This window comes from Otolemur garnettii, unplaced genomic scaffold (assembly GCF_000181295.1).
Source record: "Otolemur garnettii isolate 467f Iridium unplaced genomic scaffold, OtoGar3 scaffold00051, whole genome shotgun sequence".
NCBI lineage: Eukaryota > Metazoa > Chordata > Mammalia > Primates > Galagidae > Otolemur > Otolemur garnettii.
The window spans coordinates 2,696,082-2,713,972 of NW_003852446.1; the positions used below are offsets into that span (position 1 = coordinate 2,696,082).

At 37.9% G+C, this 17,891-nt stretch overlaps 1 protein-coding gene and 1 pseudogene across 3 annotated transcripts in view; one reads left to right on the plus strand and one right to left on the minus strand.

The window, feature by feature from the left end:
* LOC111725984 overlaps positions 1-144 on the minus strand; it is a 499-nt pseudogene extending 355 nt beyond the window's left edge.
* The window catches only part of REPS2 (RALBP1 associated Eps domain containing 2), a 184,088-nt gene that overhangs the window by 160,562 nt on the left and 5,635 nt on the right, over positions 1-17,891 (plus strand). For all 3 annotated transcript variants that reach the window (XM_003791874.3, XM_012806409.2, XM_012806410.1), the window contains 3 exons: positions 780-863; positions 1,980-2,125; positions 11,802-11,907. In XM_003791874.3, coding sequence (XP_003791922.1) covers positions 780-863; positions 1,980-2,125; positions 11,802-11,907 — 336 coding nt within the window. The remainder of the gene's footprint in view (positions 1-779; positions 864-1,979; positions 2,126-11,801; positions 11,908-17,891) is intronic.

Consider the following 17,891-nt stretch of genomic DNA (forward strand, 5'->3'; position numbering starts at 1 on the left):
CTCTCTGTGTTTGTCCTTCACCTTGGCTTTATCTCCTTCAGCATTCCCTTCAGCCTTTCTCTTGGGCCTGGTAGCGATAGTGGCAGGATGTAGATGCTGGCTGCTGGGATGCAGTGGCGTGTAGGCTATGGTCAGTCCCAGCATTGTTCTCGCCTCTTCTTCACACTGGTCCTAGACGTTTCTTAATTAGAAATTAAAGCTTTTGAAAAAGTTTTCCTCTTCTTTCCTTTTTTTTTTTTTTTTGGCATCACAGCTCACAGCAATCTCCAACTCCTGGCTTACGCGATTCTCCTGCCTCAGCCTCCCAAGTAACTGGGACTACAGGCATCCGCCACGATGCCCAGCTATTTTTTGGTTGTAGTTGTCATTGTTGTTTGGCAGGCCTGGGCTGGATTTGAACCCACCAGCTCTGGTGTATGTGGCTGGTGCCTTATGTTGTTAGTGCTTGGGTTACAAATCTCAGTTTCTTTTCTAACCCTATTTGTCCAATAAGCCCTGATATTTTGAGTTTGATATTATGAAGTGAAAGCTTTTTAGCAATATGTATGTCTAATTACAGAAGAAATTGCCATGAGTCCTTTTCCTAAGGTTGGACGATACTGGAAGGGGGAGGGAGAATAGTAGTGTCTATGGAAGGTTTTCCCAGAACTAACCATTCTTGACTGAAACTTGGTCTCAATTGGTTTTTCCTTAGTGACTATCTTCCTAAATACTCTTCATTATATATTTAGGTGGTTGTGGTTTTGCATTTCTTTTCTCTCTCTGATTTCTTACTACAGTCTGAACAAGTGTCCGAGGCTGACATACTCCCACAGCTGAACAGAGCCCCTTCGCAGGCTGCAGAAGGGAGTCCAGCTAAGAAGGTAAGACCAGCATGAGGATGCTGTGATGATGGCATCCTGAGCCCCACTCCTGGGCTTCTTGCCTTTATTATCAGATCTATTGTTTTAAAGTCTCCATGTCCTGAAATGAATGTTAATGATCTAGATTTCCTGGAATGTGGATTGTTTGTGAAGATTAGGGACCTGAACATTCCTGGACTAGAGCCTTGTTGTCACTGACAGTTTGTACTCCCCTCATCAACCTCTCAGCTAAACAGGGTGGCTTTGCTTTTGACAAGATCAAAAAGTGCTGTGGGGAGGGACAGGTTGCCTTTAGTGAAATCCCACAAACCTGCTGAGCCTGTATGAGCGCCTCTTGGGATGAGGTAGTCTCTCCTTCTTGGTCTTTGCACCATGGTCTCTTGCATCCTGGCATTGCAACCTCTGCCCAGCCATGCTGTTGAGTCACCTTTCATGTGCTCAGTAAGCACCATTCACTCATCCTGCTCTCCGTTTCTCTCCTCACCCCTCCTTGTCATTCCCCAGTCTCTCCTAGGCCCTTCTCCCATCAAAGAGAGCAGGCCTTGAGCTCAGGAGCACAAATGAGGCAGGGTCCTCCAAAGAAGCAGTCCAATTATCTCCTTCCAAAATACACTGTGGTTGTTTTGCTTGACTTAGGGAAGGAATTAGAGATAAGAGAATGATGAGTGTATGACTAAGACCTTTACAAACTTTAAAACTTATATTCCTCAAAGCCCCAAATTGAGGAAGGGGCCTATTTTGTCCTCAGTTAGAAAAGACCCTGCGGCATGAGATGTACACAGGGTCAATGTGAGTTTAAATGACAAGAAGAAATAACAGACCGCTTGAAACACATTTTTTTTTTAAAGAAAGAAGAAAGGGAAGGTCACTGGAATCTGATTCCTATGTCCTTCCAGATGACAAAAACAGGTAATAGGCTGCAATCATTTTAAAAAAGAGAGGAAGGCTGTTAGAATTTCATGGCTGTCGATCCAGTTTGTGCTGACCCATGAATCAGTGAATAGAACACTCGCCTGATCTTGGAGATGGGGCTAGAGTAATGTGGGGTGTTGGCATGGTGGGTGGGGGGAGCATTTACGTTTTTTACCTTCTTGGTTTTGTGTTTCTAATCTATAGGACACACCATATTCTCAGCCCCCATCCAAGCCCATTCGTAGGAAATTCAGATCTGAACATCAAACTGCAGAAAACCACGAGCCTTCTACCACTGTAAGTGGGCCGGCTTCTGTAGCAACCGTGAAGCTGCATCCAACGGTCCAAAAGTAAGTGGTACAGCTACCTGAGAACAAGGTCAGATGTGATTTGCATGTGTGTGTATATGGAAATGTATTTACGTTTTTACCCACACCCACAGAAGGTACTTAAGATTGTAAGTCTTGCTTTCTCATCTCTATGATGGAATCAAAGTCTCCCATAGACTTTAAAACAGCAGTTTTCAACCTGTGGGTTGCAACCCCTTTGGGAGTCAAATGACCCTTTCACAGGGGTCGCCTAAATACATCCTGCATATCAGATATTTATATTACGATTCATAACAGTAGCAAAATTATAGTTATGAAGTAGCAATGAAAATGATTTTATGGTTGGGGGTCACCACCACATGAGGAACTGTATTAAAGGGTCGCGGCCTTAGGAAGGTTGAGAACCACAGCTTTAGAAGGCTTTATAAGCTACAGGACTTAACTGACCCTGGATGAGTCCTAGGCCATAGTGTTTGGTTTGGTTTGCTTTGATTTCCTACCCTTCCTCTTGCCTTCCTTTCATCACTACCTCTTTTCATTGTGTTGGCCCAAATTTTTCTAGAAAACAGTATCTTTAACATTTTGAGGTACTGCCACACTGTTTTCCAGTTTGGCTGCACCATTTTACATTTCCACTAGCGATGTTTAAGGGTGCTAGTTTTTCTACGATTATAGCCATCCTGGTAAGTGTGACCTGCTGTTTCATTGTGGTTTTGATTTGCATTTCCTTCGTGACAGAAAGATGTTGAGCACGTTTTCGTGTGCTTATTGGCTGGTTCTTCTTTCTTTTTTCTCCCTGCAAAGTAAAGGTTCCAGCACTTACTGGCTAATTGTATATCTTTCTTGGAGAAATATCTCCTCCCATCCTTTGCCAACTTTTAATTGGATTATTCATCTTTTTATTTTTGAGTTATAAGGTTTTTTTTTTATGTATTCTGGCTACAGCTCCCTTGTCAGATATGTAATTTACAAGTATTTCCTTCCATTCCGTGAGTTGTCTTTTCACTTTCTTGATAGTATTGTTTGCAGTCTAAAAGTTTTAATTTTGATAAAGTCTAATTGATCTTTTTTTTTCTTTTGTTACTTCTATTTTTGATGTCATGTCTAAGAAACTGTTGCCTAATCCAAGTTTATGGATATTTACTCCTCTGTTTGCTTCTAAAAGTTTTGTGGTTTTAGGTCTTACATTGAGACTTATGGTCTATTTTGAGTTAATTTTGTGTATGGTATGAGGCTGGGGTTCAACTTCATTTTTCTGCTTATGGATATCCTGTTGTCCCCACTCCATTGGTTGGCAAGGAGATACTTTCTTCTATCTGCCCATTTACTGAGTGTCCCTCACCATGAAATTCCCTCACTAGTGAGGTAATCGCGTAGTATCTGGCTGTGCCAGTAACACACTAGTAAGTACTATAAACAGCAGGGATCTAAGCTTTGAGGTCAGGGAACTTCATACAACTTCTTAGTTCCCAGACCAGTTTATCTCGGAATGATAAGAAGTGACTTAGCATTTATAATTTTATGATCCCTGGGTTCCTTTGATTGCAAATAATTAAAAGCAACTTGAGGTTGCAAAACTGTATTCCTTATTATAAGGATATAAGGGTGGTTTGTGGAAACCAGGACAGGAATGGGTTGGGAGAGAGGACTCAAACCTTTTGGGCTCCTTCCAGTTCTTCTCTATTTTCCTAGAGTATATTTGCCACCTTTCTCTGTGAAGACCTCTACCACCTTCAGCTCCAGATGATTGTATTCCTGCTATGCAGGGCTCAGGCTGAACAGAATTGTTGGCTACAACCCACATCCCTGGGAGGGAGAATCTGGTCAGCTCAGCATGGGCCAGCATCCATTCAAGTGTGAAAGAGGAGGCAAGGGGGTTCATAAGACCAGTAGGACTGCCGGTGGGGGGGGGCATCCCTATAGAGGAGGGGGAAGGGGATGGAGACAGTTCCTAGAGAAGGAGGAAACTGTTATAAGCTGACACACATAGCATGGTGGTAGTTTAAGGATGAAGGAAAATTGAGTTCTGATCTTCATCTTTTTTTATCTTTTTACTTTGAAATAATTATAGAATCATAGAAAGTTACAGAATGATATAGTACAATATCAAAACCAGGACACTGACATTAGGACAGTGTGCGTGTATAGTTCTATGCCATTTTGTTGTATTTTATCACATATAAAGATTCTTGTGGCTCGGCGCCTGTGGCTCAAGTGGCTAAGGCGCCAGCCACATACACCTAAGGTGGTGGGTTCGAATCCCCAGCCCGGGCCCGCCAAACAACAATGATGGCTGCAACCAAAAAGTGGCCGGGCGTTGTGGCAGGCGCCTGTAGTCCCAGCTACTTGGGAGGCTGAGGCAGGAGACTCGCTTGAGCCCAGGAGTTGGAGGTTGCTATGAGCTGTGATGCCATGGCACTCTACCCAGGGGGATAGCTTGAGGCTCCGTCTAAAATAAATAAATAAATAAATAAATAAAGATTTTTGTAACAACCACTGTATCCAGATACAGAAATCACACCTACTTCCTCCTTACCATTCCTAATCCCTGTAACCACACTGATCTGTTTCCTATCTTTATAGTTTTATCATTTTGAAAATGTTATATAAATGGAATCACACAACATGTGACCTTTTGACTTTGGCTTTTTTCACTTAGCATAAAGCCCCATTCTGTGTAGCCATTTGCCTGTTGAAGGATATTTGGGGTACATCTAATTGTTGAGTATTAAAGCTGCTATGAACATCTGTGTACAGATTCTTGTGTGTACATAAATTTTTGTTTACTTGAGAAAAATGTCCAGGAGTGTGATTAGTGGGTTGTGTGCTAAGTGTATGGTTAGTTTGTAAAGAAGCTTTCAAATTATTTTCCAAAATGGCTGTACCATTATACATTCCCACCAGCAATATATGAGAGATTCAGTTTCTTCACATGCTTGCCAACATTTGGGATTGCCACTTTTTAAAATTTTAGCTGTTCTGACAGTTGTGTAGTGCTATCTCATGTTAGTTTTAATTTGCATTTCCTTTATGGCTAGCAAAGTTGAAATCCTTTCATGTGTGTATTTGCCATCATATTTTCTCTTTGGTGACACATCATTTCATGTCCTTTAATTGAATTGGGTTTTTACTTTTGAGTTTTAAGAGTTCTTTCTGTATTCTAAATACAAGTCCATTGTAAGATCTGTGGTTTGTAAATATTTTCCCCAGCCCATAGCTTGTCTTTTGCAGAGCGTAAGTTTTTTCAAATTTCGATACAGTTCAGTTTATTGATTTTTTCCTTCTTTTGTGGTTTGTGCTTTTGGTGTTAAATCTAAAAGCTCTTCTAGTCCTGACAATTTTTGCTTATGTTTTCTTCTAAAAATTTTATAGTTTTACACTTTACATTTAAGTCCTTAATCCATTTTGTGTTAGTTTTTGTATAAGGTGGGGATTTAGGTCTAGGTTCATTGTATGTTTATTTCAGAACCATTTGTCAAAAAGGCTATTCTTTCTCTGTTTACTTGCTATTGTATCTCTTGTCAAAAAATAAGCTGGCTGCTCTTGTGTGGGTTCTCTATTCTGTTCTTTTGATCTGTGTGTCAATCCTTCTAACATTACCATAGTCTTGATTATTGTCTTCATTTCTTAATTACTTGATACTATAACTATATAGTAAATCTTATATTTCTCTTACTTTATTACTCTTTTTCAAAATTGTTTTGGCTATTCTAATTCTTTTGACCTTCCATGTAAACTTTGTATGGAACTATAAATATTCTTAGAACAATTTGCCTCGAACTGCAAAAAAATCTTGCTGGTATTTTGATAGGAATTGTGTTAAACCTGTGTATCAATTTGGGGAGAGTTGACCATCTTTACTATGTTGAACCTTCCAATCCATGAACATGATATATTTCTTATTTTATTTATTAATATACCCTCTTTGATTTTTTATCAATGTCATAAGTATAGTTTTCAGCATGTAACTTCTGTATATGTTTTATTATATTTGCATCTAAGCATTTCATTTTGATTTTTATAAATGGCATATTTTTATTTAAATTTTCAAGTGTTCATTGTTAACATTGGAAATACTATCGATTTTTGTATGCTAACCTGCTATCTTATAAACTCATTTCTATTCTTGCTGAAATCACTTATCAGTTCTAGGAGTTTTTGTAGATTCCTTGGGATTTCTGCCTAGATCATCATGTCATCTGCACATAGGGATAGTTTCATTTCTTTCTTCCCAATGTGTATGTCTGTATTTCATTTTTTATACCTTATTGTGCCGACTGGGACATCAAGGTACTATGCTGGAAAAAGTGATGAGAGCAGACATCTTTGCCTTATTCCCAATCATAAGGGGAAAGTATTCAGTTTTTCATTAAATATGAGCTTAGCTATAGGTTTTCCATATATGCTCTTTATCAAGTTGAGGAAGTTCGCCTATTTTCATCATTTTCTCAGAGGTGTCATGAATGGGTGTTGAGTTTTATCATGTGCTTTTTTTGGTATCAATTGATATCATCATGTGATTTTTCTTTTTTAGCTGTTAAGATGTTTGAATATTAAATTGATCTGCTTCCATTCCTGGAGTAAACTCCTCTTGGTGTATACTTCATTTTATATATTGTTGGATTCTGTTTGCTAATATTTTGTTAAAGATTTTTACATCTGTATTCACAAAGGGTATTGTGTCTACTTTCCTTTTTGTAGTGTCTTTGTCTAATTTTGCTATCAGAGTAATATTAGCATCATAAAATAAGCTGGGAAATGTTCCCTCCTCTTTTGTTTTAAGGATGAGATTGTGTAGAATTAGTATTATTTCTTCTTTAAAAATGAGGTAGAATTCTCTAGTGAAATTATCTTAGCCTACAGATTTATTTTAAGGAGAATGTTTTTTAAAAATTACAAATTTTAAAAAAATTACAAACTTTTATGAAATTTGAAAATTTGGAAAAGTTCATAAAATTTTTAACATCAGTATGAAATTATTTCATATTGAGTTGTGGTAGTAGTGGCTTTGAAGGAATTGTTCCATTTTATTTAAGTTTCCAGTTTAGAAACTCGAGAAGGAAAGTCTTATTATATTTACTCATACATTTACCCTTTTTCTTTACTTTTTACTTTTCCTTTACTTTCTTTATCATGTTCCAAGATTCTCATATCACTTTTTTTTTTGTTTCAAGAATATCCTTTATCCATTCTTTTAGGTAGATCTATTGACAACATATTCCCATAGTTTTTCTTCATCTGAAAATGTCTTGATTCTTAATTTCTAAAAGATACTTTTACTTGATATAGAATTCTAGGTTGACAGGTGTTTTTTTTCTTTTGAGCTTGAAAAATATTGTGCTACTTCCTTCTGGCCTTCATAGTTTCTGATTAGAAGTCTTAAGACAATAATTAAGTAAACGAAATGAGGTTTGTATTAACCAGTGTGATGTAAACGCTCCTGATTCTATATGAAATCAGCACATTGTACATGCATTAATGTATACATGATCTATGCGTTTATGATTTAATAAAAAAGAAAATATTTTGCATTAATAGTAAATAGCAATAAACATTTAATAGTCCAAAATGCTACTTTTTCCAGCTTTATTAATGTCTATGACAAATAAAAATCTTGTATCTTTGCTAAAAAAAAAAAAAAGGAATATTCTATCCTTGAAAAAAAAATAGAAGTCTATCATCATTTGAATTGTTTTCCCCAGGTAAAACAGGTAAGCTGTCATATCTCTTTTGCTGCTTTCAAGAATTTTTTCTTTGACTTAATTTCAAATGTTTTGAGTTTTGGTCTGCTTCTCAAATCTATATATTATGTCTTTTGCCAAATTTGGGAAATTTTCAGCTATTATTCCTTCTAAGGCTTTTTTAGCCCTCCCTCTTTCTTCTCTTTTTCTGGAATTACAATGAGAGAAATATTGGGTCTTATAATCCTACAGGTCCTTGAGGCTCTGGTCAGTATTTTTCCCAGTTTATTATCTCTCTGATGTTCAAGTTGGGTAATTTCTGTCTTCAAGTTTACTGATTCTATCCTCTCCATTCTGCTATTGAGCCTATTCATTGAGTTTTTTATTTCAGTTACTGCCTTCTTCAGTTCTAAAACTTCTACTTGGTTCCTCTTTATATCTTCTTTTTTTTTGCTGATATTTTCTATTTTTTCATTTGTTTTAAATGTGCTTATAACTGTCTAGGGAGCATATTTTTAGTGACTGAATTAAAATCCTAGTGGTATACTCCCACATCTGTGTCATCTGGGTGTTGGCATCTGTTGATTGTCTCTTCTCATGCAGGTTAAGATTTCCTTTTTATGATGAATGATTTATTTTAATTGTATCATGGACATTTTGGATGTTCTCTCATGAATCTCTGGGTCATATTTAAGTCTTTTGTTTTAGCATGCCTCCACTGATACTTCATCAGTGGGAAAAGACAAGTGCCTCTTTGTTTCTGCCAGGTGGGAATGGAAGTCCAGTTTCTAAACTTGGCCTCTATTTATATCCTTGGGACAGAAGCACAGTTGAATGGGGGTGGTGGTTCAGGCTCTCCACTAGGCCTTCACTGCCACCACCCTGGCTGGGAGAGGGAGAAGTGTTCGGTTACACCTCCTCAGGAGCACAAGTAAAGAAGAGGCTTTTTGGCTCAGCGTCTGTAGCTCAGCAGCTAAGGGCACCAGCCACATACACTGGAGCTGGTGGGTTTGAAACTAGCCTGGGCCTGCCAAACAACAGTGACAACCGCAACTAAAAAATAGCCAGGTGTTGTGGTGGGTGCTTGTAGTACCAGATTCTTGGGAGATGGAGGCAAGAGAATCGCTTAAACCCAAGACTTGGAGGTTGCTGTGAGCTGTGATGCCATGGTACTCTACCGAGGGTGACATAGTGAGACTCTGTCTCAAAAAAAAAAAGACAACCCCGAAAAACAACAAAAAAGGAGGCTGGGTGGTGCCTGTGGCTCAATGGGTAGGGCGCCGGCCACATATACCGAGGGTGGCGGGTTCAAACCTGGCCCCGGCCAAACTGTAAAAAAAAAATAGCCAAGTGTTGTAATGGGTGCCTGTAGTCCCAGCTACTTGGAAGGCTGAGGCAAGAGAATCACCTAAGCCCAGGAGTTGGAGGTTGCTGTAAGCTATGTGAGGCCATGGCACTCTACCAAGGGCGATAAAGTGAGACTCTGTCTCTATAAAACAAAAACAAAAACAAAACAAAAAAAAGAGGCTTCTTTTCCACTGGAAGGTAGCAGAAATCTGGGCTTCCCATTTGGCATTGTCTGATCCCACCCCAGTTGGAGAGGCATACCTCATTAGGGATGAGGTCTAGACTTCCCATTTGGCCTTGGCTGATGAGGATGGGGTTGAGACCACAATGTTTCTGTGGTGTTTGGGTATAGTAGGGCAGTTATCTATTTTCTGTATTGCCTGGGTCCTCTCTTCTAGGACCTTTGCCTAGTGAGGGCAGAATTGGGGGGGAGGTTGGACTGCCCTCACTGGCATTTATGGATTGCTGACTTCTCCAGTATCTATCTAGCCTGGCATACACAAAGCAAAAGAAAACCTGGGGAATTTACTGCTGTATATTTCCCTAGGTATTGAGTTCCCTAGCTGGTTTGCCTTCTTTATTTCATCTTTCAGAGTTGTCTTATGTTTATTTCATATATTACGTATATAGTTTCACTGTACTTAGTGGGAGGAATAGAATGTTTCTACTCCATCTTGTCTTGGAAGAAATCCAATCTATATATTTTTAAAGCAATTGAAGTCTCTTCCCTGACTCTATGTGAATGAAAAAATTAATCTTTGACTTTGAACTTGCTGGAGAAGACATGATATGTTTTACAGAGTAGCAGAATGGCTAGTATAAGGTATATTGTCATTAAATATGAATCAGATCTGTACAGTGGTCATAATCCATTCTGGTTCTGTTGCTCTGGTCTCAAACCCATCTCCCAGTTATTGCAATACAGTCATTTTTTCTAAGAGAACATAAATCACTATTTTGCTCTAAGAATTTGGTGTTTCTTGCTGTGGGATAAAAGGTTATAAATTATATCTGTGGTAAACATGTTAATCTATTGTCCAAACTGTGGACAGTTTTGAAAACTGAAGAGGGCTGGGCTCTCGTAGCTCAGTGGTTAGGGTGCCGGCCACATGCATCGGGGCTGGTGGGTTCGAACCTGGCCTAGACCTGCTAAAACAAACAAAAAAATAGCTGGGCGTCATGGCGGTACTCAGTGGCGGCACTCAGTACAGTGGTTCTCAACCTGTGGGTCGCAGCCCCTTTGTAACAATGAAAGTACATCGTGGCATTAGGAAGGTTGAGAACCACTGCTCTAGTACTAGCTAGAGAGACTGAGGCAAGAGAATCACTTGAGCCCAAGAGTTTGAGGTTGTAGAGAGCTATAATGCCACAGCATGCTACTGAGGGTGCCAAAGGGAGACTACGTCTCAATTTAAAAAAAAAAAGGAAGAAAAATGAAGAGGATGGCTCAGTGCCCATAGCACAGTGGTTATGGTGCTAGCCACTTACACCAAGGCTGGTGGGTTTGAAACTGGCCTGGGCCAGCTAAACAACAATGACGACTGCAACAAAAATAGCCAGGTGTTGTGATGGGTGCCTGTAGTCCCAGCTACTTGGGAAACTGAGGAAAGAGAATTGTTTAAGCCCAAGAGTTTGAGGTTGCTGTGAGCTGTGATGCTATGGCACTCTACTGAGGGTGACATAGTGAGCCTCTGTCTCAAGAAAAAGAAAAAATGTGAATGTTACTTTCTTTGCATTATTATTATTATTGCTTAATGTTTCATTTTAGCAGTCGTCTGATTTCTTTTCTGAATGTATTTATCTTCATTCATTCTTTATGATATTTTTGTTCTCAGTCTTTATGTTAAACATTGTTATTGACATTAAATTTAGCCTTTTTAATTCTGTGAAGGCGAAAGTGGAAACCTCATATACACATGTATAAGTAAGAAAAATAAAAAATTAAAAAAGAAGAAAAAATGAAGAGGATGCTAATAATACATATGGCCCAACAGTGTAAGTAGACTATAATTGGCAAAGTAGGGCACATGGTCACCCTTGTTACACTTGTTCTGTTAATTAGAACATTTCGTAATTTTCTCAATATATATGCATGCTCACACATGTATATACATGTACACACACACGTACTTAGGCATTTCTTCCTAATAATAAAGGAGAGTTAGCTCATCTGGCTATGCTACTGTAGGATTTCTGCTATAAAGAATAATCTTCTTTTTTAAAATAGAGATAATCAACTTAAAGGGAGAATATTCTTCTTTTCCTTCAGACTTGTCCACAGGGGCCACCTGCAGGTCTTTAAATGTTATTAATTCTTACACAAAAGGAGCATTCTGGTTAATGCGGATTGTCAGGAAGAAATATTTATTATAGTGTCTTGGAATAAATGGAACGCAAATGTTTGAAAAGGCCCAATTCACAGCTTTTATTCAACTTATAAAATGGGAATTACTTCAGGTGTAAATAATTCATCCCGACAAATTTGTTTCATTTGGTGTATGTCTCTCTGCCCGCTTGCCTGTCTGCCTGTGAATATAAGATTTTATTTTTGGAGCCCTCTGATGTTAACCCCGTGTTAGTCTAGCGCGTCTCCTGAATCAAGAGTTCTGACCTGCAGAGGTCTAGACCTCCAGCTCCCGTTTTACTGAAATGTTTCTACTTTTCTGTAGGCAATCTTCCAAACAGAAGAAGGCCATTCAAACTGCTATCCGCAAAAATAAAGAGGCCAATGCAGTGCTGGCCCGGCTGAATAGCGAACTCCAGCAGCAGCTCAAGGTAATGAATGCTTCCCAGGTTGGATGACCAGGCTTTTCCCGATTTTTCTTTTGTTGTCGTTGTTGTTGTTGGGCTTTTTGGGGGGAGGGAGTTTGAACATTTTTTATGTAATATAAAATAATTATATGCATTTCTGAGGTACATAGTGGTATTTTGACACACATAATGTATAGTGACGAGATTTGACCATCTCGTTCCATCCCTGTTGGTAAGATTTGCCTCTTCATTCTTAAACCCTTTTTGGAAGGTGTATTTAAGTTCTGTGGGTTGACTCTTGCACTCTTTGAGAAAGACTAGTAACTTTAGTATGTAGGCAGCATCTTGTGTGTAAGTTCAAAGGGAAAAGAATCTATTACAAAGGCTATTTGAATCGTTCTTTATTGTCCAAAGCCTCTGGGTATGCCCTTAATTGTTTAGATCCGCTCTGAAAGATGCTATACATATTTTGGTGGAAAGAAGTGGCCTTGGTACTATAAAAGTCCAGCCTCTCCCCTGGTACCTTGGAGAAAGTTTCATCTCACCTTCTCATCACATCTGTCCTTTTCACTTGTTTCTCCTCATTATTGATTTCCCCTGTGTTAGTTTCCCAGGGCTGCCATTAAAAAAGTAGTACAAATTTGGTGGCTTACAATAGCAGAAATGTATTCCCTCACCACTCTGGAGCCTAGAACTCTGAAATCCAGATATCAGCAGAGCCATGTTCTCTTTGAAGGCTCTAGGGGAGAATCCTTCCCAGCTTCTGGTAGTTGCTTGCAATCTTTAGTGTTTCTTGGTTTATAGCTGGATCACTGCAATCTCTGCCTCTACTGTCACATGGTATTCTTCCTGTGTCTCTCCCTCTCAGTGTCCAAATTCTTCTCCTTATTGTATTCTCTCTTACAAGAACATCAATCATTGAATTAGGGCCCACCCTAATCTAGTGTGACCTCATCTTAACTTGGTTATATCTGAAAAGATCTTATTTGCATATAAGGTCACACAGGTATGGGGGGTTAGGACTTGAACATTAATTTTTTTAGAATTTTAGAATGTTAAGGAGTACCCATATTTTGTTTACACACTTTGTTTTTGTACAGATTGAGTCAAAGTTATGTGCATAAGTGTGCCCTTCATCCAGATAGTGTGAACTGTACTAATGGGTGTGAATTTACTCATCCCCTCCCTGCCCCTACTAAACATATCTTTTAAGGAGAAACGAATCTAATCTAATCGGGGGAGACACTGCATCCCCCGATTCTCTACTAGATCATTTTGTATCCCACATAGACATGCTCTAGGATTGTCCGTTGTCTTTGATCAGTACTGCCCGGTTTCTGTGGTCCCCTTTAAAGCAGAGTTCCTTACGAGTTGTCATTCACTGTCCCTACTTCCTCCCTAGTGGTTTTCTCTCCCTTGCATGTCAGTATGGCTCACTCTCTTCTACTCACACCCCTCTTATGGCAGAATCCAATGGCCCTGTTTTAATATTACTAGAATTTCCAGAACAATTCTACACAATTGGGTGTTTCCCTCTCTGAAATTGTTTTTCTAACTGGCTTTTGAGATATCGTACATTTCTGGTTTTCCTTCTACTTCGCTGGTGCTTCCTCCTTACCATTCTCTGCTATCTCTTCCTTCCCTGACTTCTCTTTTACACCTCCACCCTCTTGGCCCCAATATTTTATTATGAACATTTTCTAACATATAGGAAAGCTGAAAGAATCATGCAGTGACTGCATTCACCGCATGGACACCAATTCTGTTCTCCCACTAACATTTTACTAGACTCTACTTGTTTTATCACATTTCTATCCATTTATTTATCCTGTCTGTCAGTCCATATTATTTTTGACATATTTTAAGTAAACTTGAAGATAACCTAAAAACACGTTCCCTAAATATTTCAGCATGCATATCATTACCTGGAGTTCAGTATTTTTATAGGTTTTTCTTATGATGTAAGATTTACATACAACGAATCCCCAAATCTTACGTGTATTTTTTCCGAGTTTATAACAAATACATATACTTATGGAACCTGAACCCCTGTTACGATAAAGAGTGTTACCCTCGCCACAGGAAGCTCCCTCTTGCATTTTCCCAATTCCTGCTATCTACATGGTGGTGACCACTATTCTAAATTTTTTATACCATAATTTTGCCATTCTGTAAGTTTATATAAAGGGCATCCTGTGGTATTTACTTTTGTGTAAAGCTGCTTCTACTTAGTGTTATGTCTTAGGGTGGTGCCTGTGGCTCAAAGGAGTGGGGTGCTGGCCCCAATTACCAGAGGTGGCAGATTCAAACCCGGCCCTGGTCAAAAATTGCAAAAAAAAAAAAGTCTTAGTATTATGTCTTAGAGATTCATTTATAGTATTGTGTATATCAATATTGCTGAGTTATATTACGTTGACTGACTATGTCACAATTTGTTTATTAATTCTGTTGATGGACACCTGAGCTGTTCCCAGTTTGGGGCAGTTTTAAATAAAACTGCATGCTTCAACAAGTCTTTATGTGGAAATCTGGATAAATACCTAGGATTAGTAGGTGATATGATAATTATATGTGGTTAATTCATAAGAAACTACTAGCCCTCTTTCCAAAGTGGGTATAGCATTTTGCACTCCCACCACTAACATACCAAAGTTCCGGTTGTTCCACATCTTTGCCAACGTTTGGTCATTATTCTTTTTGATTTTAGCCAGTCCTGTGGTGATAAGTTTTTATCATTATATTTTTGGTGACTATTTATGGTGGTCAGTTTTCTTTATAATTATTTACCTTTCATCTATCTGATGAAGTATATTTTCAAATGTTCGGGCCAGTTTTTGGATTGAATTTTTAGTCTTTTTTTTGGTGTTGAATTATGGTCAGTGCCTTTTGTATATCTTGGTTATCAGTCATCTGTCAGATGTATGTTTTGTGACTGTTTTCTTCCAGTCTTTGTTTGACCTATTCCTTTTTTGAACTGTGTCTTTTCATGAGCATAAGTTTTCAATTTTGACAAAGTCTAAATTTATCATTTTTTCTTTTGAGGTTATTACTTTCTTCTTGTATATGGAAACTTTGCCTTTCTCTAAAATATGAAGATATCCTCTTATGTTTTTTAAAAGCTTTATTGTTTTAACTTTTTTTATGTTTAGGATTAAGATTCATCTTGAATTAGGTTTCACGTCTGGTGTAAGATTCAGGTCAAAGTTCATTTTTTCCCATTTCAATATCTACTTGATCTAGGACCATTTGTTGAAAAGACTTTCCTTTCCTCCTTGGAATTACTTTGGTGTTCTTATCAAAAATCTAATGACCGTATACGTGTAGGTTTATTTATGGGTTCTTATTCTGTTCTGTTAATCTATTTGTTAAGCCTTTGCCAGTACCCCACAATCTTGATTAACATTTCATTATACTAAATATTGAAATCAGGTAATATAAACTTTTCAACGTGTTCTTCTTTTTTAAGATTTCATTGGATATTTTAGTCCCTTGGTTTTACATAAGTTTTAGAATTGGTGTGTCAGTGGCTATAAAATAGCATGCTGAGATTATGATTGGATTTGCATTAAATATATAGATCAATTTGGTGAGAATCTATATCTAAACAACTTTGAGTCTGCCAGTCTTCAAGCAGAGCACATCTCTACAATTATTAAGGTCTTCTAAAATTCCTCTCAGCAATTTTGAGTTTTGAGTGTATAAGTCTTACTTATCTTTTTTAAAATTTATTCCCAAATGATTTTTCCATGATACTATTGCAAATTTAATCGTTTTTTGAAATTTCATTTTTATTTGAGCTTATGAAGGTCACAAAATAGAAGGTCAACATACACACAAATCAGTCATATTCCTATTATATAAGCAATGAGCTCTTAGCAATGGAATTTAAAAAAAAAATTAAAAAAATACCATTTCACAAAATGTGTCCCCTCTCCTAAATGAAATACTTAGGTATAAATCTGCCAAAGCACACACAGGATTTATATGCTGAAAATGAAAAAATGCTGCTAAAAGACATCCAAGAAGACCTAAATAAATGGAGAGGCATACCCTATTTGTGGATTTGAAGAATTCATTTTTCTCCAAAGTAGTGTAGAGATCCATTGCAATACTGATAAAAATCCCAGCAGGATTTTTTGGTGGGTCTAGACAAGCTGATCCAAAATTTTGTATGTAAGGGTGAAGAATCTGTAATTGCTAAAACAAATTTGAAAAGGAATAGCAAAGTCAGAAGAATCACTTTAGTATGTAGCTTTACTAGTCAAGATAGTATGGTATCAGAGGGATTGATGCATAGATCAATGGAACAGGATACAGAGTCCTGAAATAGACATGATTACAGCCATTTTATCTTTGGCAAGGGTGCAAAATCAATTCAGTGAGAAAGGATAGTCATTTAACAAATTATTTTGTAATAATTGGTCATTCACATGTTAAAAAATACATCTTGACCTCACACCTTAAGCACAGATTAAATGGGTCATAGATATAAATGTTAAACATAAAGCTATAAAACTTTCAGAAGAAAACACATGGAAACAATCTTTATGACCTGGGATTAGAAATAATGCCAAAAGTACAATCTATAAGAGAAAAAAAAAATCCATGAATTGGACCTCATCAAAATGAAAACCTTTTCCTCTGCCAAAGATACTGTTAATATAATTAAGAGACAAGCTTCAGACTGGGAGAAAATATTTGCAAACCACATATTTGACGAAGGATTTGTGTCTTGATTCTATAAAGAACACATAAAACTCATGTAATTTTGAGAACTCTCAAAATTCAACTATTTCAACTTAAACCTGGGCAAGGAAATTGAGCAGACACTTCAAAGAGTATATAAAGATGGCAAATAAACACATGAAAAGATACTTAGCATCCTCAGCTATTAGGGAAATGCAAGTTTAAACCATGATTATATACCACTGCACACACATTAGAATTGCAAAAAACAAAAACTAGTGATACCACCAAGTGCTGGCAACTATAACTCATGCATTGGTGGTGGGAATGCAAAATGATACCACCACTCTGAAAAATTGTTTGGCAGTTTCTTATGAAGTTATACATACACTTACCATGTGACCTGGCAGTCAGAATCTTGGATATCTACCTTAAAGAAATGAAAACATATGTTCCCTCAAAAAATCTGCACATGAATGTTCAGTTTTAGTCATGATAGCCCAACCCTGGAAACAATGGAAATGTCCTTCAAAGGATGAAGGGATAAACTGAGGTACATTCATACAAGGGAATGGTATTCAACAGTAATAAAAAATGATACAATTTGGATGAAACTCAAAGACAGTGTCAAAAGGTTGTGTACCATATGATTCCTTTTCTGTATAGGATTCCTTTTATTTGACATTCTTGAAAAGGAAAAACTATAGTGATGGAAACAAATCAGTGGTTGTCAAGAGATACATGTGAGGTGAGAGTTTGTCATTGAAAGGCCTAATGCAGCCATGTATGACCCCTTTCTCCTCCTCCTAGTTCCCCCTCCTCCCTTCCTCCTCCTTTCCCCTTCCTCCTTTCCATCTCCTCTCTCCCTTTTTCCTCCCCCATTCTCCTGAGACAAAGACACAAAGGACCTAGTTAGCCCCATCCCCAAAGTTCACACTAAAGGACCCTAACTCACCAAAGCCCTCCAGGCAAGCTGTGAAATTTACCCACCCCCTAGGGCCTCATATAAAAGGAATCTCTAACTGTCCCTGGGTGCAGATGCCACCTTTGCACTGCCCACACAGGTTGCTGTCCCTTTCAATAAACCTGGCCTAAACATCTACACTTAAGTCTCATTTCTGGGCACCACTGCTTACACTTTTCACCCTTGTTCCCCAAAGCCACATCAGAAAATGAGGGAGAAATGGATTGAGGATAAGGAAAAAGTTTATTACTTTGAGGACAAAGGAGGAAAATGGCAGACAGTGGTCTCAAATTCCAAATTCCTGTTTCTAAGCCCAAGAACAGAGATTTTCTTTTCTTTTCTTTCTTTTTTTTTTTTT